General features: G+C 33.2%; 13 protein-coding genes across 13 annotated transcripts; 10 read left to right on the plus strand and 3 right to left on the minus strand.

The window, feature by feature from the left end:
- Positions 1–898: 898 nt before the first annotated feature.
- Positions 899–2,176, plus strand: ELE39_003164 (RAN binding domain; the record flags this gene model as incomplete). The annotated part of the gene is made up of 1 exon (XM_067346506.1): positions 899–2,176. The coding sequence occupies one exon, from the start codon at positions 899–901 to the stop codon at positions 2,174–2,176; it is 1,278 nt and encodes a 425-aa protein (XP_067199744.1).
- A 733-nt stretch (positions 2,177–2,909) lies between these two features.
- On the plus strand, positions 2,910–3,569 carry ELE39_003165 (Sorting nexin-22; the record flags this gene model as incomplete). The annotated part of the gene is made up of 2 exons (XM_067346507.1): positions 2,910–3,089; positions 3,210–3,569. The coding sequence occupies 2 exons, from the start codon at positions 2,910–2,912 to the stop codon at positions 3,567–3,569; spliced, it is 540 nt and encodes a 179-aa protein (XP_067199745.1).
- Positions 3,570–4,002: 433 nt separating this feature from the next.
- On the minus strand, positions 4,003–4,680 carry ELE39_003166 (uncharacterized protein; the record flags this gene model as incomplete). Its single annotated transcript, XM_067346508.1, has 1 exon — positions 4,003–4,680. One exon carries the CDS (start codon positions 4,678–4,680, stop codon positions 4,003–4,005), a length of 678 nt encoding a protein of 225 aa, XP_067199746.1.
- A 618-nt stretch (positions 4,681–5,298) lies between these two features.
- Positions 5,299–6,843, plus strand: ELE39_003167 (TPR repeat-containing; the record flags this gene model as incomplete). Its single annotated transcript, XM_067346509.1, has 1 exon — positions 5,299–6,843. The coding sequence occupies one exon, from the start codon at positions 5,299–5,301 to the stop codon at positions 6,841–6,843; it is 1,545 nt and encodes a 514-aa protein (XP_067199747.1).
- Positions 6,844–7,598: 755 nt separating this feature from the next.
- ELE39_003168 (uncharacterized protein) lies at positions 7,599–8,057 on the plus strand (the record flags this gene model as incomplete). The annotated part of the gene is made up of 1 exon (XM_067346510.1): positions 7,599–8,057. The coding sequence occupies one exon, from the start codon at positions 7,599–7,601 to the stop codon at positions 8,055–8,057; it is 459 nt and encodes a 152-aa protein (XP_067199748.1).
- Positions 8,058–8,727: 670 nt separating this feature from the next.
- ELE39_003169 (proliferating cell nuclear antigen PCNA) lies at positions 8,728–9,516 on the minus strand (the record flags this gene model as incomplete). The annotated part of the gene is made up of 1 exon (XM_067346511.1): positions 8,728–9,516. The coding sequence occupies one exon, from the start codon at positions 9,514–9,516 to the stop codon at positions 8,728–8,730; it is 789 nt and encodes a 262-aa protein (XP_067199749.1).
- Positions 9,517–10,248: 732 nt separating this feature from the next.
- On the plus strand, positions 10,249–11,574 carry ELE39_003170 (shares a domain with poly ribose glycohydrolases; the record flags this gene model as incomplete). Its single annotated transcript, XM_067346512.1, has 1 exon — positions 10,249–11,574. The coding sequence occupies one exon, from the start codon at positions 10,249–10,251 to the stop codon at positions 11,572–11,574; it is 1,326 nt and encodes a 441-aa protein (XP_067199750.1).
- Positions 11,575–12,118: 544 nt separating this feature from the next.
- ELE39_003172 (histone H2AX) lies at positions 12,119–12,532 on the minus strand (the record flags this gene model as incomplete). The annotated part of the gene is made up of 1 exon (XM_067346514.1): positions 12,119–12,532. The coding sequence occupies one exon, from the start codon at positions 12,530–12,532 to the stop codon at positions 12,119–12,121; it is 414 nt and encodes a 137-aa protein (XP_067199752.1).
- A 1,138-nt stretch (positions 12,533–13,670) lies between these two features.
- ELE39_003173 (NEK Ser Thr kinase family) lies at positions 13,671–15,275 on the plus strand (the record flags this gene model as incomplete). The annotated part of the gene is made up of 1 exon (XM_067346515.1): positions 13,671–15,275. One exon carries the CDS (start codon positions 13,671–13,673, stop codon positions 15,273–15,275), a length of 1,605 nt encoding a protein of 534 aa, XP_067199753.1.
- Positions 15,276–15,406: 131 nt separating this feature from the next.
- ELE39_003174 (uncharacterized protein) lies at positions 15,407–15,835 on the plus strand (the record flags this gene model as incomplete). Its single annotated transcript, XM_067346516.1, has 1 exon — positions 15,407–15,835. The coding sequence occupies one exon, from the start codon at positions 15,407–15,409 to the stop codon at positions 15,833–15,835; it is 429 nt and encodes a 142-aa protein (XP_067199754.1).
- A 364-nt stretch (positions 15,836–16,199) lies between these two features.
- ELE39_003175 (BRG1 brm-associated factor 53A like actin) lies at positions 16,200–17,471 on the plus strand (the record flags this gene model as incomplete). The annotated part of the gene is made up of 1 exon (XM_067346517.1): positions 16,200–17,471. The coding sequence occupies one exon, from the start codon at positions 16,200–16,202 to the stop codon at positions 17,469–17,471; it is 1,272 nt and encodes a 423-aa protein (XP_067199755.1).
- Positions 17,472–17,835: 364 nt separating this feature from the next.
- ELE39_003176 (RCC1 like beta propeller) lies at positions 17,836–19,092 on the plus strand (the record flags this gene model as incomplete). The annotated part of the gene is made up of 1 exon (XM_067346518.1): positions 17,836–19,092. The coding sequence occupies one exon, from the start codon at positions 17,836–17,838 to the stop codon at positions 19,090–19,092; it is 1,257 nt and encodes a 418-aa protein (XP_067199756.1).
- Positions 19,093–20,621: 1,529 nt separating this feature from the next.
- On the plus strand, positions 20,622–21,677 carry ELE39_003177 (uncharacterized protein; the record flags this gene model as incomplete). Its single annotated transcript, XM_067346519.1, has 1 exon — positions 20,622–21,677. One exon carries the CDS (start codon positions 20,622–20,624, stop codon positions 21,675–21,677), a length of 1,056 nt encoding a protein of 351 aa, XP_067199757.1.
- Positions 21,678–22,703: the final 1,026 nt, after the last annotated feature.

Raw genomic sequence — 22,703 nt, forward strand, 5'->3', positions numbered from 1 at the left:
ACAAGTCAAAAATATGTACTAGTAAAAAATACTGCAAAAATACTTGTTAGATAATGCCAAGCTATCATATTATTACAACAATAAAGTAATTTTTTTAATGGCTATTTAATTAGAGACAATTAAAAATATTAAATTTAGGTGTCGCGCCTTTAACCATTATTAATATTTCTATTAATAAATAATTGTAAAAAGAGGAGTTTAGGCGGCATATTTAACATTTTTAATATTTATATTAGAATAAAATTCGAGTTGAAGTAAAAAAAAATAAATATAATTTGGATTTGGGGAATATTTAAGATTAGACAAAGAAGAAAAGTATTTGCAAGAAAAAGAGTGATGAATATATTATTGTTAAGGAACTGAAGCGTATACTTGAGGTTTATATCTATTATCTTTCTATATATATATATATATATATATATTTATACTTGATTTAATTAAGAGTGAATTTTTCACATATATATTTCTTTTCTAAAAGTTATTTATATAATAAATATCAAGATGGATATTAATTTGAAGCTTTGGTTATTATAATTATACTTTGGATGTTAATAAAGGAGATTGGGAATTGGCAGGAGATTATTATTAATTATAAAATGACATGCATGCAAAAAAAACCCAAAAATTAATAATTTCAAAAGCAAGTTTTGGCGGGAAACCGAAAAATTGGGGTAAAAATTTTATAAGGTAATTAAATATTAGGGGGAAGAAGAGGAAGGATTAAGGAGAGAAAAAAAGCGTAATAGTAATAATAGTAACAATAAATATAGTGATTTTTTTCTCTCAGAAAGACATAGTAAGGGTAAGAGGAATACTTGGAAATTGTAAGTTGAAGTTTGAAAATTTTCTTTAAGATAATAAATAGAAAAGAAAATATTTTGGGATTATTTGTACAATAATGTCAAAAAGAGCGGCTGATTTTCAATTAACTAGTGAGAATTATGATTTAGAGGAGAAAAAGTTATGTGGATTATCATCTAAAGAAGGTTACAAGGGTGAAGAAGCAGTAGGCAATGTTCTAGAGAATAAGGAGGAGATAAGTGCAAGAAAGATAGTCAGAATACGAAAGAGACATGATGATTTTGGTGTTGGAAGCAAACTTACACCTGAAACCGTAATAAGTTCTGAATCTATTCCTACAACTTCAACTTTTGGAAAGGACTTGAAAGATGAGAAATCAGGTATTAACGATAATATAGATGGTTGTTTAGATGAAAAAAAGAGCAAAGAGGAGGGAGAGAACGAAAAAAAGGAGGAAGAAGAAAGCGAAAAAAAGGGAGAGGACGAAGAAAAGGAGGAAGAAGAAAACGAACAGAAGGAGGAAGGAGAGAACGAAAAAAAGGAGGAAGAAAGCGAAAGGAAGAAGGGAGAAGGTGAAATGAAGAACCAAAAGGAGGAAGTGAATTACAAGAATAAGGTAGAAATTCTTCCATTTGGTAATTCGGGACTAAGTAGCAGTTTCAAAAATCCATTTGTCTCTTTAGCAGCAAACACTGAAAATAGTAACTTTTTGTTTTCTGGTTTCAGCGGAGCTACTAAGAATAATGGAAAGGGGGTGGGAATGTTTGGAGCAACAGGTGGAGATGTAATAGTTACTGTTGGAGGTGAGAAGGAGGAGGAAGAAAATAATGAGGAGACAAATGAGGAACCTGAACTTGAAAGTAAAGCTTTCACAGGTGAAGAACAAGAGGAAACCGTTTATCAGTGTAAGAATGTGGATTTGTTTATGCTCAAGGTTTCAGAAAATGAGGAGAAATCATTTAAGAAGTTGGCTACCGGAATCATTCATTTGAACATTCCAAAAGACCAAGGGCTCTCTGATCTTCCAGAAGTTTCTGATAAAAATAAGGAGGAACAGGTTGAGGATACTTCTGAAAACCAAGCTAATGTTGAATCTATTGACCAAGTTTCAAAAACTATTACTCAGCCTAGAATCATCTTCCGCCAAAAAGGAATTTACAAGGTATTATTGAATTCACCCTTGAATCCTGAAATTTCTAAAACTTTTCAAAGGAATTCTAATATACGTAAAGGTTATGCTGTCAATTTTATAGCTATTGGACCAGAATCAGAAATTCAACAATGTATGCTTAGATTCCAAAATGAATCAGATTTGATCGAATTTACTAATAAAGTCCACCAAATTGTTCATCAACATTACTCCAAGCCTGAATAGTAAATTAATTTAGTTTCTTTACAAGCTAACTTTTTCCTTTTCTTTTTTTTCTTAATAGAATTACCGCTAATTTTCAGAATTAGTTTGTTTCTGTTTTTCAAGGCGCATGCAAATATTGCATGCATTAGCGACGGCATCTTTACTTATTGAATACATCGCAGCCACATAACAATTATTCAATTAATTCAAGCAAGAGTTGTATATAACAGTAATAGGATTAGTGAGACAAAGAGAGAGCGTGTGCGTGTATATATTAGTTGTTTGAAGGAGAAAAGTATGTTCTAGGCAGTGGAAGAAAAAAAGAAGAAAGTAAAGTATTACCTGAAATTAGTGGTTAGTAAGTTTAGGAAAATTAATTTACTTATAATTAATTGTTTACTAGTTTTTATATATATTATTCATATTTTAAAAGTTCCAAGCATACAAATTCCCCACTATAAAAATACAGGGATGGCGCCGGCGGGCTCGGTATATGAGATGAGTCATTTCAAATAGATCCAGGGACCGAGGGAAAAATGTGGGAGGATGTACACTGCAAAAAGGTAGAAAAAAAAAGAATTGGGTGAATGGTAGAATCTTGAATTTTAAAATAAGGTCTGCTTTGACTTGCGATGTTGAAATAAATAGTTGGATAATAGAGGGATTTTCACGTCAAATTTCGAAAGTAGAAATAAAGGTGGCCTGTGGAATTAAGTTGAGTTAGTAGGAAAGTTGGCGAGGGAAGAAAGACAAAATGGACACTGAGAGATTTAAGATTGAGATGCTGGACTATTATTATGGCTCTCAGGGCATGGTTTACCGTATAAATATCTATAATAAGAAGAACAACGAATCTTGGGATATAGAGAGAAGTTTTAAGGACTTTGAACAAGTTGATCACTTATTTCAGTATAGATATCCAAACATTCCAAAGGTAAGTGGTTTCTATTTAATTCTCCTACCTATTTCTTGGTTTTCAAATGGTTTTCTATTATAAGGAGGGAATTTTCTCAATAAGTTATTCTTAACTTTGTCTTTCTACTGCATTTAATAGCTTCCTTCAAAAGGATGGTGGTGGCAAAAGAATAAAGAGTTCTACGAAAGCAGGTTTCAAAGCCTTAAGGAATACCTTTATAGTGTCTTAGAGAGTGATTTTAGTATTGAAAATATGGTGTTAGCGTACTTTTTGGATTTAAATCTAGTTGTATCAGACGTCGGTACTGCTGCTAATACAAGTATTGAAGAGCTGGATGTGGATGTATTGGAGTATTTCAAGGCTAAGTTATTGAATATAACTAATGCTAATGAAAGGTCTTTAGCACCAATGGAAAGAAAGGCGAGGGAAAAACAATACCATTCTTTTTTGGGTAATACTCAATATTTCTCGGGATTTTACGATATGGAAATGATGTAAGTTTAATGTACGACATTGTCTATTATAGGAGTAACTTTGATCGGGCTTAGATCTAATAATCTCTGCTTCTACCAAGCAAACTTGTCTCCGGATGAAAGGAGGGGTCTCCCAACTTCTATATTGGACTATGAGGATATAAAGAATATGGAGCCTAAATTAAAGCAAGTTTCAAGTCAAGACAAGGGTAAGTTGCTGAATTACTCAGAACAATACGATTTAATTACGATGAATATAATCCCACAATTACAAAAACAGAAATCGTCTCAGTGATGGGAAAGATATGCAGAGAAATTAGTGTATCACTAGAGTCCAAGATTAAACCTTTTGAGATTAAAGAACTAAAGCTGAATTTTCAGCCAATTAGCAAGTTGTAGAATTTACTGGCTACTTATAACAGGCACTAAAGCTAGGATCTAGTGAAATAATAGAGGGTCTAAAGCTCATCCTTTGACTCGTGATCGCTACTTTCTCCTTGATTTTCTTTGGATGAGTGTAAGAGCATCATGATCGAGTTGAAGCTCCATAAACTATCACTATTGCTTTTGCTGACTATGGTTACCTCGTATTGTCCAATAATTGGACATCTCGGACAATTCCTATTGTCAAATATATGTCTTTTACTAACTGTAAGGTACCCTTTAGCTTCGATATTATAAAATCTGACTTTATCTTTAACATCAATGGTTTGCCCTGTATTCTTCTTTTCACATTCGACTCTGAAATAGCCACTAGACTCACCAGAACCTCCAAAGATTTCAATTTGTCTGCTAATCATGGATTTTGAAGATTTGTTGGACTGCACAAACTTCTCAGTGCCGGAGTGTAGTAAACGAATAGACTCCCCACATAGCAGAGGAAAACCTGCTCCCTTATATTCAGAATCCGCTTCTCTGATATAAAAATAGCCTTCTGATCCCAATTCTTTGCTACAGGTCACAGCCTGGTTACCGTTTGCCCAAGTTATCTTTGTTGTAAATAAGTGACATTTCGTATTTTGGTGTAATACTGATACAGTACTTCCATAAGTCACCAAATCATTTTCTTCAGAATGAACTCCTAACAAAACTAGACCGAAGAAAGCCACAACAAATCTCGTAATCAACCCCAACATTCTCCCAAATCTGTGAAATCTGAACTGATTTTCTATTATTTGCGCAATATTTTCACTCCTCGTACTTGTTCTGACTTATTCAAAAGAAAAAGAACTTGGCGCCATTTCTAGTGGGGCGCACCTACCCGCCCAAAGTGATAATAAAAAAGAAAATGCGAGACAAAAAGATAAATAGTAGGAGATGACATGGCGGCTGAAAAGAAGGTTTAGAGTAAGACTAAAAAAGAGCTTTTACGACAAGTTTTTGGCAAAGAGTTGCATTTCTAAGAGAGTTTGGAGGAGTTTACAGGCTGAGAGAAAGATATAGGCCAAAGGAAGTAGGGGAAATTTATTTTTTATCATTTTTCCACAGGAATTCTTATAAGATATATATTAAAAGATCAGGGGTTTGGCGCCAAATTACGGTACCTTTACAAAAAAAGAAAATTAAGGGGTAAAAGAAAAAAAAGAATTTAAAAAAGGAAAAAAAAGAACTTTGTTAAAAATTCTCAGTTATTAGTTCTTTTTCACAGAATCTCTTTCAGTGTTTCAATTTTTAGTTACTGGGTGAGAGTCAAGAATAAAGGTTCAATTTTAAAGTTAATTAGCTAGGGGAGTGTGGAAGCTTGTGAATAGAGGATGAAGATGGAGGATGAGAAAATGGAAAACACAACAATTAATAGCGATTCAGAGGACCTGGGTGAAAGCTGTGAGTCAATGTTGAATAGCGTGAAAGAGCTTAAGGATGCTGGAAATGAGAGTTATAAAGGTGGAAACTACTCAGATGCAAGAGAAAAGTACGAGAAGGGTTTGGAGCTGTTGGAGAAAATGGATCAAAAGGAGGGTGAGGAGGAGGGGTTTGGACAACATGAAATATCGGAGTTACGTCAAAGCTTACAATTGAATTTGGCAATGATATATGTGAAGATTCAGGAGTGGTCGAAAGCTATTCAAGTGACAGGACAAGTATTGAAGAATAATTCAAAGAATGTCAAGGCTTTATATAGGAGGGGATTGGCTAGGTTAGGATTTGGAATGTATGAGGAGAGTAAGGAGGATTTTCAAATGGTATTAAAGTTGGACCCAAGCAATGCTGACGCTCACAGACAATTGAAGATTTTACGCCAAAAGATCCAGGAAGATAATGAGAAGAGTAAGAGTGGGTTTAGCAGAATGTTTCATGGAGGTTTGTACTCAGACAAGCAGCAAGACGTGGAGAGGAAGAAGAAAGAGGAGAGAGAGAGAAGATTTGAAAAGTATAGTCATTATCTTGCACAAATTAAGTCAAAGAATTCTGAGATAGGCTCAGATGAGGAAGAGGAAGAGGCTATGCCTTTTGAGGAGTGGGAAAAGAAGGAGATAGAAAGGGAAAAGGAAGAGCAGAGAGAGAAGACGAGGGAGAGTGAGAGGAAGGCTAAGGAGTCTAGTGAGGAGAAGCCAGCAACTATTATTTCTAAAAAAAATAATATAAGTAATGATGACGTAGATCTAGATGAGGAGGATCTGAGGATTTTACAAGAAACTAAGAAGATGGGGTATTGTTACTTTAAGAGAGAGTTAACAGAGCAGGAGAAGGAGCTGAACAGGCAATTCACTCCGACCTTGATTAACAACAAGGACTCTTGTTCTCGAGATGCATCTCAACAAAATGACTTGAGCTCTGCAGATCTTGACAAGTCCAGAGTTGGAATAAGCTCGTGGAATTCCAAAGGTACAACTTTTGAAGATAAGGACGTTTCGGAAGCAGCGAGGTCCACCTTGAAGGGGATCCTCTTAGAAGGAGGTGGTAGCAGTTTTACTGGCAAGGTCCCTGGGAAAGGGGATTTAGATATTACAATTTCAATTGAAAGCGTTGATAACTTATCTGGAGAAGCGTCAGTTGCGATGATTCGTGGAACTAGAAGATTCCTCTTCGATTTTTCTGTCACATTGAAATGCAAATACACTATTGACAATAACGAGGATGAGAAGTACCCCTTCAATATAAACATCCCATCTCTGACCTCCATGTGCAATGAAGATGAAGTTTTTGGTATTAAGGATTGCAGTATTCATTTTTCGGGCAAGCACAAACATAATCACGATCTAGCTTTAATCAAGGACTTTATTTTCAACGAATTTTGCCTTATACATTTAAAGGACCGTATTAATTTGCTCACCAGCGAGATCAACTCCCAATACTAGCTAGATTCAGCTGAAAGTAATCCTATTTTTTTTGCTTTTCTCTATTTTTTACTCCAGTTATTCTGATTCTTTCTTTTTTAGCTCTTCTTTAACTACCAAGTCTCTATTTCATTCAAATTCAAAACCAAACTGGAATCCTTCACCAGTACCTCTTGATTTTTGTAACTTCTATCCACATTTACTTTACTCACTGTCTTCTTTGCATAATTTTATCTCAAAACATTCTTCCTCTGGCAATAATGCATGCGAGCTTTCCCGCCATAAATTGGCGGGAAAATCGTATAAGGCAAAAATGTATCAAAGAAAATCAGGGGGTTGTCGAAAGAATTGGGTGTCAATAATGAATAGTAATAGATATAAATAAATAAATGAATAAAAAATAAATAAATAAATAAATAAATTTATATATATATATATATATATATAAATACATACATTCGGGAAGTTAGTCATTGATAGTCCGGTTGTTGACTTTCTTGAGTTTCATTAGTTTGATTGCGAATTAATTGAATTTAAACATAGGAGAGCTCTAAGAAAAGATAGGAAAAACTAATATAAAATTTGATTTTCGTGAATAATCAAGCTAAATTAAGCATTAACAATATAATCATTAGTGCGAATAATATAAGTTATAATATTGTTAGTCTTTAAATGTACAATAAGTAAAATATTTTTCTATGTATATATATATATATATATATATATATATATATGTATATATATTTAAATACGTGGTTTAATATATTAAAAAGAGGATGAGGGAGAATAAAGGTAGGGAAGAAAATTACCCAGTGGTTCCATCAGACAGAATATTAAGGAATTTTAAGCAGTTGTCCCACCATAATGATTCAATTTCTCAAATGGCATCTTGGCTTTCTTTCTATAGAAGCTCAGGAGAGCAGCTTTGTTCACTTTTTGGAGAAGCTTTTGTGGATAAAAGTTTAAGGGAGGAAGAAAGATTGGCTATATTTTATGTATTTCATGAAATGGTGACTAGAGCAATTACTATTGATGATGAATCAAGAAAGTTTTTTCTAATAGGATATGAACAGTTTCTTTTAACAGCTGCTCCTATTATTAGTAGATTAACTTTTGAGCAGAGATCTCCGTACTTACAGGTAGTAAGGCTTTGGCAGTCCCACCAAAGATTTCCTCAAAATGTATGTGAGAGATTAAGATTACTTTTTAATTCTCAATCTGGTAAGTTGATGTAAACATGGAATTACATTGTAAATTGAACAAAATTCACATGCAAATTGGTAATTTCTCTTTTTTTTTTTTATAATTTCTTGATTAATTCTCTTTAGGAAGCCAAGATAGTTTAAGGACTCCTTCCATTCTAGACAAGAGGGACAAAAAGTTTACTCTAGACGTAATAAAATCCCTGAATAGAATCAAAGAAGGGTACGAGCTTGCAGTCAAGGCCGGAAGTAATAGTAGAAAACTAACTTCAAATCCCAGTTCTAGCGCCAATGACGTAAATAATTCAAATGATATAGTAACTGGAAGAACGTCATCCCCAAGAGAGCCACAGAGCCCCACCCTAGAGGAGGACACAGAAAAGATAATGAGACAAGGCATAGAGCAATACAAAGAAAGTCTAGACAAAATTACAGACGCATCAATACTTTTGTCCCAGTGCCTTCAGGACGAGCTCAAATCATTCAACGAAATCAAAAGGATTCTCGAGGAGATCTCAACAGAAGATAGAGAAGAATAATATTCCTTACACTTATTACTATAGAACACCAAGCTACTTATATATAATGCCGCTCTTTCTCTATATTTCCCACATGCATGTGGATTGCATGTTTTTTTTGAATGCGTGTATAGAGACTCCCCACTTATTAAAGTGACAAGTCACCAGATTTATTTATAAAGTCCTCACTCTTGTTCGTCGTCTTCAGTAATCTTTCTGGCAAGGTAGAATCTAAGATGGCCAGAACCACTTCCTTCCAAGGGGTATTCGAGTTCAAGAGGCTGATTCTCACTCATGCTGAGTTTTACACTATTGCTCAAAGGAGTAGCCTTGGCAAAGTTATTAAGATACCTAAGTGAGAATACTAATTGGCATGGCTCTGAGACATCGAGGGCAACAGCTTCAGAGTCTGCTCCTTCTTTTGGCCTCAAGATAATGCTACCAGAACCTAAGGACCCTTTAGTTGAGAATCTGACATTCTTGCTAGTCACATCAATGGAGAGAGAGTCCGAGAACTGTGCCATATCTCTGCATAGTCTTTGGAATTCATTAGATGGCATAGTTACTACAGATGAAAAACTTGTTTCTGGAATTTGAAGACTGTCCTGATCGATAGAAATCAGAGTCAGTTCGAACTCTGAAACTCTATCTCCATTTGGCGTTTCAAAGATGAAAATTAGACTCTCAGAGTCATCATCGTGTCTAAGTAAAACTTGATCATCATTTGAACATAACTTTAGTAGCTTCACTACATTTTGAGTATTTAATCCCAAAGTTCTATTCTTATCACATCTATATCTCTCAAAAGCAGTATCCTTCAAATACAACCCGACTAAAGAAACATGGCTATTGTCCATTGCTTGGATAGTTACTCCACTTTCATTACATTCAAGATTTACATCACTAACCAAATTTGTTATGGCTTCAAAAACCTTCCTCAAAATTCCTCCATTTGATAATCTAGCTTCGAACATTTTTCAAAATCGACCTATTTCTGACTTAGAATAAAGTAACTTATCGAGAACTTCTTATTTTTCTTTTCCTTAACCTTTATCTTGCTTGCTCACTATATACTTTTCCACTCAATTTAAGTCTTTTCCCCCTTTTTTGCTGAACTCCCCACTGCCTGTACCTGTGGAGGTTACCTTTTATTATTATTTCTAAATTATACAGCATAGACATATTTTTTGCGTTTTGCTTGCCTACAGGCGATTCTCTTATACAATACACTCTCCCCACATGGCGCTGAGCCAGGTACTGTGGGGAAGTTGCTTTGCATGTAAAAAAGAGCAATTAGTGCACACGTAAGTTTTTTTTTTTAAAAATAGAAAACTAAACAAAAAAAAAAATTTAAGTTGGATTATTTAATTATTTAAACTCATACCAAGTGAGTATTTGTGGCCCCAAGTTTTATTTATTCTACATTTTAGTAGCTTTATTGAATTTAAAGGGATTAAATATGCTCAAAACTAGTAGAAAATGTCCTTCCAAACGTACTCTGAAAAGAGTAAAACCAATAAGCAATATTATATATTTCTTTAATTGTTTTATTATTTTTTTCAATTAATCGTTAAAATTTTTTGCCTCTAATTAGGAAAACTTGATACGAAATCTAGAAATAGTGTGCCGCCAATCTATTTTTAGCTTTTGAGAGGCTACATATTATAAGCGTAAATATATAATTAGGATTAGAGCGTATTTTCAAGATGAATACAATAAGATACGTATTTCATGATTCTGGTATTTGGGGTAAAGTTACGAGTTTCATTTCGTCAAATTATCAGAGTGTGAATTCTCAGAATACGTTAAGGAAATTTGTCAAAGATTTGGGCATTGCAAGCAATAATAATCAAATAAAGTCATCTACCGAAAAGATATCAACCAAACTTGAATCCGCATTTTCAAATGCAGATGCAGCTCAGTCCTCTAAGTTCTTTTCAAGTTCATTTCCTGTATTATCACAAAGTTTAGTGAGGTTAACAGACAATTTAATTGATAATGAACTTCCTAGGGCTGTAATCTTACAGAAAACAAACGCAACCCAGATTTTTACGCGAAAGTTTATTGTATTAATGTTATTTGCAGGGTTCTTGGGGTTATTTCCAGGCCATATTTTTAATCAACAAGTCCCAGGGCTTGACTTTACGGGGTTTTTTGGAGGTACTCGTGCTTCTTCAAATCAACTAAGTTGCTTTTTAAGCTACTTTAACATTATGGCAGGTAAAATATCCTCAAGTGATCAAGAAATTCATAATCATGTAATATTTCAAAGACACCATAAAGGTTCAAACCGAGAAAATTTTTTCACAAGTTCAAATTTAGGAATTAAGCAAACGCAAATAATTCAAGGGTTTATGGAAAGCTACAATCCAGGAGGACATGTGGTAGAAGCGATTTTCGCTAATATGATGTATGGTAGTGCAACATTACATAACGTTATGAATCAGGAAGAGATAGTGATGACAATTGCTCCAGAAACTTTACTTGGACGCATTTTCTATTCTGATTTGCATGATGAGGATTCAATTACTGTGAGGGGTGTAATGAAATTTTCTGGTTACACTGGATTCGGTACAAACAATTTTACTTTTCGACCAATTAAAGAGTCGGAAATTTACGCAGCAATACCAAGAGTATATGCTGTAGTTGATGCTATATCTCGTGGTTCTACTTATACAGAATTTACATTGGGTTATGCCTTAAGAGAACTCAGCAAACTTATATCAGCATTATGCGATGATTTTTATGGAGAAACTGAAGAGAACGATCGTAGTCCTTTCGTTAGTGGATATTGGGGAGGAGGAGTTTTTGGAGGAGATAATCTATATAAATTTCTAATACAATTAATAGCAGCTTGCGTATGTAATAGGCAATTGGTATATTCAGACGGATTAAATAAGCTGGATATAAGCTTAATTAGGCAAATTGAAACTAAATACGGGACATGTGGTAATCTTGCCAGTGCATTCTTTAAAAAACATAGAACCAGGAGTTTCAGTTCCGGGAACGCTCTCGTAGAAATGTTGAGATAGAAGGTATTAAAAGTATTTGGGGCTTATTTCAAAAATTTAGCATTTTTTTAGGGAGACTTTTTTCATAGAAAGGTCCTAAGCCATAGTTTCAAAAATTTAGTGAATATAGTCTACTGTCGTGTTCGTTCCGCATTCAGATGCCAACATGTGCAGACATGCAACCACATAACAACTCAGGAACAAGCCAAGAATTCTTGGCCCGGCTTGTCACAATACCAGAGAAGGGAAAGTAATCCTTAATTAGTAGTTAAGTTTTGCATACTAAATAGTGGCGGCTAGTGCCGCCTGATAGGGCTACAATTCTAATGCAAGGCGAATGCCCAGACGAATAATCTCCGGATCAGGTAGAGAAGATGGAAATCATATCACTTGAAGAGACTCCCCTCAAACTCTAGTTTAACCGTTCCGAGAGCAATATGTTATGATAAAACGTGATTGAAACATCGCCATAAATAGGAACTAAGTACCATCAATAAAGGTGAAGATAAAAATCGCTTCGATTATATATACACATATCGAACTGCAACAAAGCAATACTGAATGCTTAGAATTCTTGTGAGTTTCCTTGTTTGGACTTGGATTTCTTCGGTAACAAGACAGTTGGGATGTTTGGCAAAACACCACCGCTAGCGATAGTAACATTACCCAAGAACTTACTGAGTTCCTCGTCATTTCTAACTGCCAATTGAATTTGTCTTGGAGTGATACGTGTCTTCTTAGCGTCTCTGGCAGCATTACCAGCGAGTTCAAGAAGCTCAGCGCACAAGTACTCCAAAACAGCAGCAAGATAGACTGGAGCAGCAGCACCAATTCTCTTTGCATATCTTCCTTTCTTTAAGTATCTTGCAACTCTACCGACTGGGAACTGTAATCCTGCCTTAGCAGAGTTTGACATTGTTTTACGGGTAGTTTTCTTTCCTCCACCTCTTCCACCTGAGCTTGTTACTTTTCCAGACATTCTTTCTTGATTTATTAATATTCAATATATTTTTTTGTTATATCAAAGTTGCGACTATCACACCTTAAAAATTGATAGAACTGTTTCCAGCCCGATTAGCGTTTTTTTTACTTTATTCATTATCCACACTTTCTCCCCACACCTACCCTTTTTTCACTTATTCCTACCTTCTAGTTACTTATTAAGCCGCTATTTGGCTTCTGGCCACATATCTAATATTCCACTCAACGTCCCGTCTCCGCCGTGTTCGGTTTGTGGGGCGGGAGCGGGTGTATTGACTGGAAGAAAAGGGAAGAGATTAGCATTGGAGCAACCAAATGTGAAAAAATGAGATTACAAGAAGATTGGTAATAAAATAAATTAGAGGGATAAGATGGGGATTATTAAGACAGGATGATTACTGGTTAAATATAATCTTTATTAATTTTTATAGAAGATATTTATAATCAGATCCATTTTGTATTTTTTTTAAAATAAATTTGACACGTAATTGCATGCAATTATAGCTACTAAATTAGTAATTTTCTTGTTTGTAACACCGGTATATAAGTTAATTATGTTTGCATGTGTGTAAAAATATCTTGCAAATTCTTACAATGTTTTTAGTAATATGCAACTTGCATGTTAAAAATATTTTCCAAGAGGAAGTTGGAGACTATTTTGAGTATAATTAGTTTTTGAGGAAACGTAAGTATTTTAAAAGTTAGATGAAAGAGAAATCGAGGAGTTTGTGTGGATTGAAATTGGTAATTTAATCAGAGTTTGAGTATTATTTTATTAAAGAGAATGAAAAGATGTGCTGAAAAAGAAATTTGGTGGTTGAGTTTTTTTTTCTTACAAGAAGGGGAGGTTGAAATCGTAACCTGGAAAAATTTGGGGTGGGGAACGAAATAAATAAATATATATATTTGGCTAGACTAAAACAATGGAATAAAATTAAGGTGGCATAAACCACACATTAAATGTAAATTTTGGACAAATTTAAGAATTTTGTATTTAAATATTAGAAATCTCGAGTTTGTGGAGGAGGGAAGAAAGAATAGTATAGTAATACAAGAAATATATTATAATTTCTGCATTTGAGTTAAAGTAGTAGTATATCAGCAAACTATTCTCAATAAATGTTAAGTTAATTAAAATGGATAAGTATTATTTAACTAACCAAATAGGAGAGGGAGGATTTGGGGAATGCTATTTGATAGAGACAAAGAAGGGAGAACTAAAGCAAGAAAAATTAGTGGCTAAAGTGGTCAATATGAGTGGAATGACTGAGATTGAAAAAAACAAGTCCATTCAAGAAATTAAAATACTCAATATTATCAACCATATGAATTTGGTAAAATTGGTTGAGTCTTACACTACTAAAAATTTGCTTTGTATTATTATGGAACTTGGCGAATATGGAAGCTTAGATGGTGAAATTGAGGCGAGAAGGAAGGGAGGAAAAGATAATATTTACTTTGCTGAAGATGAAATATTATTCATTTTTCTCCAAATACTTCTTGGAGTCAAATATTTACATGATAATAATATTATTCATTGCGATATTAAATCAAATAATGTGATTTTATTTTCCAATGGAATGGTCAAACTCTCAGATTTTGGTATTTCCAATATTTTATCATCTAATAAAGATGAATTGAATAAGTCTGAAAGCTTTTCAAATCCTCTTGTACAGGGCTCCATTTATTATTTAGCTCCTGAAATATATTCAAATATGCAGCATGATAAAAAAAGCGACTGTTGGAGTATAGGTTGTTTATTACTGGAGCTATGTTCTCTAGAGAAAGTTTTCAGAAAGTATTCAATGCAAGAAATGTTAATATTTTCTATTAGGAATGAAAATCAGTTTAAAGAGGAAATTAACAATCATATTGAAACTTATGGTGTGCACAAGAGATATTCTCGAGAATTAGTCAATATAATTAGAGACTTACTCAATCCTAATCCTCAAGAAAGACCAAGTATTCACAAGTTTTTCCAATCTAACAGATATATCTTGAACTTCATTAACATTTTTTTAAATACATGCAGTCATAGAAACTGGAATCAATTTAATAGTATTTGTCAAGAATTAAGTGCTTATACTACCAGCTTTCTTAATAAAGCAGCTTATATTGATATATTAAAGCTTCCTTTCTGGATTAAACAAGATTTAGATAGTGAGAAAAAAAGCTCCAAGTTTTTTTTGAAGCAAAGCTTGGATGAGTGGTTTAAAGATCAAGAGATCTCTACTTATAATAGTTATTTAAAGAGTAAAAGTTCAATGATTAGCAATAATAGTTCAAAATATCAGAATTGTGAAACTACTCAAAGTAAATACAAAGAGATTATTGATTATTTTAGCCAGAAAGAAAAGAATAACCAAAATAAGAGGCAACTTACTAGAAAGGAAATACTATTACAACTTGAAACTACTGTTGAATTCTTTGTGACACAACTTAGTGCTTTTAATAGCAAAAAAGTTACCACTGAAGAAATTATTAAAAGAAATCTTGCAAACAAACTTCGTGATAGTAATAGTTCTAAAAAGCCAACTAATAATACTAAGAACTCTTGTAAACAGTCAAAAGGCTCACAAAAGCTTCCATCCACAATTAATAAGACAAATAGTAATGCAAGCTTGAGAAGGAATTTAAGAATGAAATATGATAAGGAAAGGGAACAGCTAAGAGAGATTATGAGAAAAGGAAGAGCTGAAACCAAATTTAAGGGAAATATGGAAACAAACGATACAATTTGATTATTTTGCGCCTAAAATGGTAAATAATGAAAATTATAATCTTTCAACTTAATAATATTATTAAGCCATTTAATTAAAACCAATAAAATATTTAATACTTATTTCTGGTCTTTGAGTCTTCCAATGTGAACATGGATGAACTACATCCTCTTTTCAGGAATGACGTCCCTTCTACCAGTGAACTGAGGTCTAACGAAATTTACTCAGCTCTTGTTGAGATCTCCACTCAAAAAGTTCAAGACATTTCAACAAATAGCAGAAAGCCTCAATCATCAAAAGTAGATAAGGACTCATCAAAAATTTCTGTAATTTCAAAAAGTATTAATAAAACACACAACTCCGAAAAATATATAAAAGGCAGGTACCAGCGTCATCTAAACAAGATAAAAGCTAAAAAATCAAAGATGGAACAAGAAAAGAACCAAGAGTATCTTAATAGTACTATTGCTGAAAATCATCAGGTTACAAATGATTGCTGTGATCATCAACAAGAGAAGGAGTTTGCTGAAATGGAGCTCTGTATGTCTATTTGGTCCAACAAAAACACATTTTCAGCATGATAAAGGAATTATTCTTCTTAGTTCAGCCATCTAAAGGTAATTAGATTCTGATATATAAGTATACATTATATACAAATCTATTCAGTATTTTCACGCTCTCTACTTATCCTAAAATTTCCTTCTCTATTAATTTTCTCTCAACATGTGTTTAAATAAAACCTATATTTGACAATTCATAATTCAAATTTAAATACATAAACTACTAATTTCACCTTTCACCCTCTTTTCCTTTCTTAAAGATCTTTTTTAACGATACCGTATTAGAAAAGGCGGGCAAGGCGTGGCGCTCAACCTCGGTATTAATTATTTGTAGGAGAAAGGTGTTAATGCCAGAGAAAAGGCAAAGAAAAAGAATAGAGTAGAAATGAGTGGAAAGGAAACGTTTATTGGAGGAGATGATGTGGGAGCAATTATTGTGGACGTAGGCAGTTATATGACGAAGATAGGGTACGGTGGGGAGGATTGCCCAAGACAAGTTTGGCCATCAGTGGTGGGAGTTCGTGAAAATGGAGAGAAAAGGTTTCCATTAAATTTTTTGAGTTACTTAGAAGACATATCTGTAGAGCCTTGTTTAAAATTTGTGGACGGTAGTTTGATTTTGAATGAGGATGTATTTGAAGAGATTATTGGGAAAACAGCAGGGAAAGTTGGCCTTTCAACGGATTTAAGAGAGCATCCAATATTATTAACAGAGCCGTCCAAGCATAATAGACAGATTAGAGAAAAGGAAGTTGAAATAATGTTTGAAAAGTTTGATGTTCCAGCAGTTTATACGGCAAAAAAGGCGATTTTGAGTGCTTTTTCTGTGGGCAGATCGTCAGGTCTAGTTGTAGATATTGGGGCAACAGCAACTTCAATAGTTCCAATATTGGATGGATATACTCTCCAAAAACCACTATGTGAGTACCCTGTAGGAGGAGATTTTCTGGATGACCAAATTGCCAGGCATTTACTAAAAGAAAAGAATTTGAGTATTTCTCCCAGTTTCTCTTTTAAAAAGATAATTCACAAGGATAAACCATTAAGTTATGAGCAAGTTAGCTTAGAAAAAGTTGCAAGCTCATATATTGAATATGGTAAAAGAGAGGTTTTAAGGAATATAAAGGAGTCGATTTGTCGTTGTGCTGAGCATGAAGAGGTGGCTAAAACATCATCAGCACTCGCTACATCTACTTATGAGTTGCCTGATGGTACTCTAATAGATTCTGAGCCTATTGGTATTCGCGTTCCTGAATGCTTATTGAATCCTGAGATGATTATCAGTGATACGGACCTTCCACCAGTGAATACTAATGGATTCCCGGGACTATGTTCTGCAATTTCAAACACTATCATAGCTTGTGACATTGATATCAGAAAAGATTTAATAGGTGCAGTGATTCTAACGGGAGGTACGTCCATAATTCCAGGTTTGGCTGATCGTGTTTCAAAATCTCTGGCTGAGGATGACAAATTATCAGGTGGGGGAGCTAAATTGAAGATTATATCTCCAAATTCTACGGTAGAAAGGAAATTTTCAAGCTGGATAGGTGGAAGTATTTTGGCATCCTTGGGTTCCTTTCAGCAGATGTGGTTCAGTAAGGAAGAATACATCGAACATGGGGTCAAATTGGTCGAGAGGAAGTGTTCCAACTAACCGCCACAATTATTACATTTTTTCAAGCTAATCTATAGTTACTAATTATTATAATTATTATTCTTGTAATTGCTGAGTAATTTTTTAATTAATTTAGGTGATTCTATTTTCAATAAGCTTTTATTCATTTTTATTTAGAACTTTATCAAAATAGAATTTAATTATTATACAAATTTATTTAAAAGAAGTAAAAAAAGCCTATTTGATTCTTTTATTATTCAATTCTCACGAAATAAAATCTAATAATTTGCATGCAGATAGCGCGCGCGCCAGGCGTTGTGAGTATTGGCAAGTATTGGCAAAAATATGTATCGTAATGAATGTAAAGGATTGATTAATAAAAGGAGCGGAGGAAAAAAAATCTATGTATTCTAATGTTCAAAGTCAGAATACAAAGAATGAGTATTTGATAACAACGTCAGATTATTTGCTGGATTTAAACCGTCCACTGAGTAAGAAGACAACAATTTCCGTGTATAGGGGTATTAATAATATAGAGACAATTCATACATTGGGGAAGAAGAAGATAATACAAGTGAGCTCAGGATTGAGTCATGTGTTGTTTTTAACATCGGAATTTGAGATTTATTCATATGGGACGGGATTGTTTGGTCAGCTTGGCCATGGAGAATCAGTACAGAAATTAAAAGAGCCAAGAAAGATACAAGAAAATATTGAAGGAATAGTAAAGATAACAGCAGGAACTTACAGCTCCATAGCTTTAACAAGTAAGGGGGAGATATATAGATGGGGTTTACATGATTTAAAGAGTCCAATAGTGTTTAAACCAAAGTCGGAGGCATTTTTTGGAGGGAGGAATAAAGTTGTAGAGGTGGAATCATATAAGGAAAAGACATGTATAGCTTTAGATAATGGTGAGATATATGCTTGGGATTTTCATAATCCTAGGATGGAGTTGGTTTGTAGACTTAAAGACACAATAGTTAAACAGATTTCAATTGGAGCATATTTTACTCTGGTTTTGGATTCAGACTCACAGCTATTTGTGTGGGGGGATAATACATTTGGTGAATTTGGTGAGAATGATATATATATATATGACCCAGATTTTCCAAATTTTAGTAGATTAAAAGTAGAATCTTGGGGGCTTTCTACAAAGAATTCAGGTTTTAAATACGTGAAAGATAATGAATTATCAAATAATATATATGAAGATGAGAAGGCTGAGGAAAGATCTGGTGGTAATTCTAGGGAAATATATATAGAAAAGATATCGTGTGGTGAAAAGCATTGTTTAATATTAACTTCCATAAATTCTATTTTATGTATGGGAGATAATACATACGGACAATGCGGTATACTTGATGATAAAACAAGTATATATCCTCCAGTAACATTGAAAAAGTTCGGTGAGTTGGATCTATTAAAACCATTTATTTCGTGTGGGAGCAGATCATCAGCAATAATTTCTCCGACTGGCAAACTATTTTTATGTGGACAATTGTTTGGAAATTCTAAAAATAGCAAAAGGGTTGGAGTTTCCAGATATGCTGACAAGATTGAAAATCCCAACAGACTTTCCACGGAGTATTCAATCATTCACAGAAATTCTTCTGTAATTAACTTCAATGATAAAACTTTTATTGTGATCTCAAACTAGTCTTTGCTTTTAATTAGATAGGTTATAATAGCATCACTAGTAATATTAGTATAGTTATTGTTCCAACGCATTAATTATAATTAAATAATCTTGATTTTTTTTGGATTAATTACACGTGATTAATATGTGTAAATAGAATAAATTCTACCGCTCGCATGCATGCAATAAAAGTTGTCACCGGTATATGAAAATATTGGCCACATAAAGTGTATGGCATTGGTAAACAAATTTTAGTGATAGTCTTTTTTTTTGCACAGAAATTAAATAATTACTTTTTTCCTTAAATTAATGGCAAAATTGTGAGTTTGTAATAGTGATGTTTAAAGTAACAGGTTAATACTGATTTATAGATTAATCGAATGATTTTAGTTGAAATAAAGTTTGTTTGAAGAATATTTCTGGAAGGTAAGAAAATAGGTACAAGAGATATAAAGAGAGTTATATAATATGAACAAAAATAATTAAAAGCAATGTGTATATAAATATTTTTTTTGTTGGTAATATGGCCACACAAAAAAAAGAGCAAAAATATAAAGTAAAATAGTGTGGGACTAGAGAAAAGAGTAAGAATAGGCCATTATACAATAAATATGTGTATTCAATGGATCAGAATTGAGAGAGTTTATGAAAATTTAAAATGAAAGAAGAATATAATATATAATGGAGAAAGTTATGTATTTGTTATTAATATCAATATTCTGGTTAGTAGGAAATGTAACTTCACAATTAATAGTGTCAGAGCAAGAAATGTGTATGAATGGACAGTGTAAAAAGATGCTAAATGGCCATTTGGTTCTACAAAATAATCAGGTAGGTTTTTTAATCAGGAATTGAAAAGTAAATATTTTAAAATTAATTAATTTAAAGGACGTATCACTGAATTTTGGATCATCAGAAGTAAATGGAAAGAATGCAAAGGAAACAGACCCAGGGTCTAGTGGATTTAAGATTACAATAAAGAAGTCTCCAATATTGATTGCATACGATTTGAGTTATATCTCAACTTTGTATCATGATTTTCAAGAAGATATAAAGTTATTTTCGTTTAGCCAGGTTGAAGGTGACCCATATAAATTTTGTGATCATGAGTTGAGGAGTTGTCAGAAAGTGAGAGACGAGTATTTGTATGGAACACCGAATTGTAAGTTTTAATTAATTAATTAGAATTTATTAATAGCTCAATAAAATTCACTTTGAATGATTTACAGTACCACCTGGCCAAAAGAACTGGACTCAAGAAACTCCAATACCACCCGGATCGCAAGGTTCGTGCTGTTGGTGTCCAGAATTATATGTAACGGTAAGTATAATTCTATCAAAGTGTTGGAAGAAGAGAGTTTGTTAGCAACTAAGGGCGTTTAAATTAAAAGAAATTAATTAATACTAATAAATCAATTGAATCTCTTGTTTAGATAAATACTAATGCACCATTTTCAAGAGCTACATTAAATTGTTCATGGATACGTAAGTTTAATTATTTGCGAAGAAGAATAGTTATTGAACTTTTTGAACTATTTATAGAACAAAGAATGTGGTGGAATGTATACTTATCGAAATCATGTCCTGTTTGGATACCACCATGGTGGACAGCTTTTAGAATAGGTGGGTGGAACTGGCAATACTCATTGGAGGTTGAGCTATCTTGGTTTAGCCCAACAGAATCATCAATTAATAAGTTATCAAGTACTGAGTTGGAGAATATGGAAGATGAATGTAAGAAAGAAAATAAGGATTCCACATTAGATTGTTCAAGAATTAGACATAAAGAGTCCGGAATACAGACTTCTGTACATACGTTAAATTCATCGTCTCCATCATTTTACGATCCAAATTTTGGAGCTTCAGTACAGGTAATAAGTTCAGGACCACCATTTGGCAGTGCTAATGCAAAGGACTTGAGTGGTTACTATATGTTACAACCAACGTTTTCCCCAAAAGGGATGCCTGCTAGCATGACAATTCCTCCTTTAAGAAATGGGTGTGGAAAAGCTTCAAATAACCAGACAGAAGAGGAAGGAAATGATTGTTTGAAGCCAACTTTGATCATTCCACCAGAAAATGCAGATTTTACTGGTGTTTCTTGTGATAAGATAGGAACAAGTGTTCACACTTGGAGTTCTGTGAACGGTAGATTTTGTTATCATCCACCTGGAACTTGCCAAAGAGCTCAGATAGCTCACTTTTATAAGAAAGTAATAGAGGACCATTCTCTTGGAAAGATTTCTCAATATTCTGTAAAAGCACAGAATTCGGGTTCTCCACAATTAATACTGGATTCACTGGGGGAAATTGGACATGAAGAGGTAGCTCAAAATGATATGGAGAATATAACTAATATACAATCACGCAGATTCTTTCTTGGATATACTTTTGATTCAATTTTTGACACAGAAATAATGTTTTCAGTCGAGGCTTCTTCTGTTTCTTGGGTTGCAACTTCTTCTCCTGGAATTATTACCTATATAGAGCCACCTCCTTTAGAAGCTTGCACAGCAATGAGCAGTTATGGCTGTCCTCTAAAGGTATATATTAAGAATAGTGGTAAGTTCAAGTTGTTATATATATTTATATATATTTCAAAATGAATTAATTACTCATCAAAAATCTTCTTTAGGTGATATTGATTCAGGTTTTGTAGTCCAGATACCTTATTGTACCAAGTCAGGAGTTCAGACAAGTGAGGTAGGTGTTTATTTGATTTAGTAAAATTGGATATGATTAACTAAATTATTAATTAAGGTTGATCCAATAATGGCTCAAACAAAGAAGATTAAAGCAAAGTCAATAGGGATTTTTACTTTTGTATTGGGAGTTTCAGTATTAACTGGGAGTGAGTACAAGTGCGTGGTAAGTATATATGTAATATATCCAATACATACATGCATGCATTTTCTGCATTCATGTATTTTTTAAGGATTATTAAATAATTAATCTATTAATATCATTTCTATTAAAATTATAGGTGGTATTATATAATTCATTTTCAGTTCAACTGGATCAGAATATGTTTACTTTTTCAACAACTTCTACAACGGTAAGCTTAGTTTAAAGAAAATATTCTTTTTGAATATATATTAATGTACATCCCATATTCATATTTTTATATCTAATCGAAAATTAAAGATCTCGATTGCAAGTTCTGATTCAATTATTTCTGATGTAGTAGTGAATCAGACTTCTTTAACAAACAAAAAGTTTGACTCTATGCTTACAGGGAATAAATGTATTTCTTGTGGATTAAATTTCTGGTGTTTAATAGCAAATGGTAAGTAAGAATAGATCATTTTTTTGAAATTAAATAACAATATTTCAGTTAAAGATTGTATTCAGCTTGGACTTAAATGCGTAGGAATAATACTTGGATTAATATTAGGGTTTGTAATACTATCAAAGTTGATAAAGATAATACTTGAGCTGCGGAAAAGCAAGAGGATCGAAACAAAGATAATTAATACTCAGCAAGAAAGTTTAAGTACAGGTGTAAATAGGAAGATTTGATATAATTGAAAAAAAGAAACAAGAACAAAAATATTTAAAAGAAAAAGTTAATTTATATGTATTGTTTAGCTGAAAATATTATTTCTAATAATTTTACCAGTATTTTTATCAAT

Source organism: Cryptosporidium sp. chipmunk genotype I, assembly GCF_004936735.1.
Source record: "Cryptosporidium sp. chipmunk genotype I strain 37763 chromosome Unknown contig_5, whole genome shotgun sequence".
In the NCBI taxonomy this organism is placed as follows: domain Eukaryota; phylum Apicomplexa; class Conoidasida; order Eucoccidiorida; family Cryptosporidiidae; genus Cryptosporidium; species Cryptosporidium sp. chipmunk genotype I.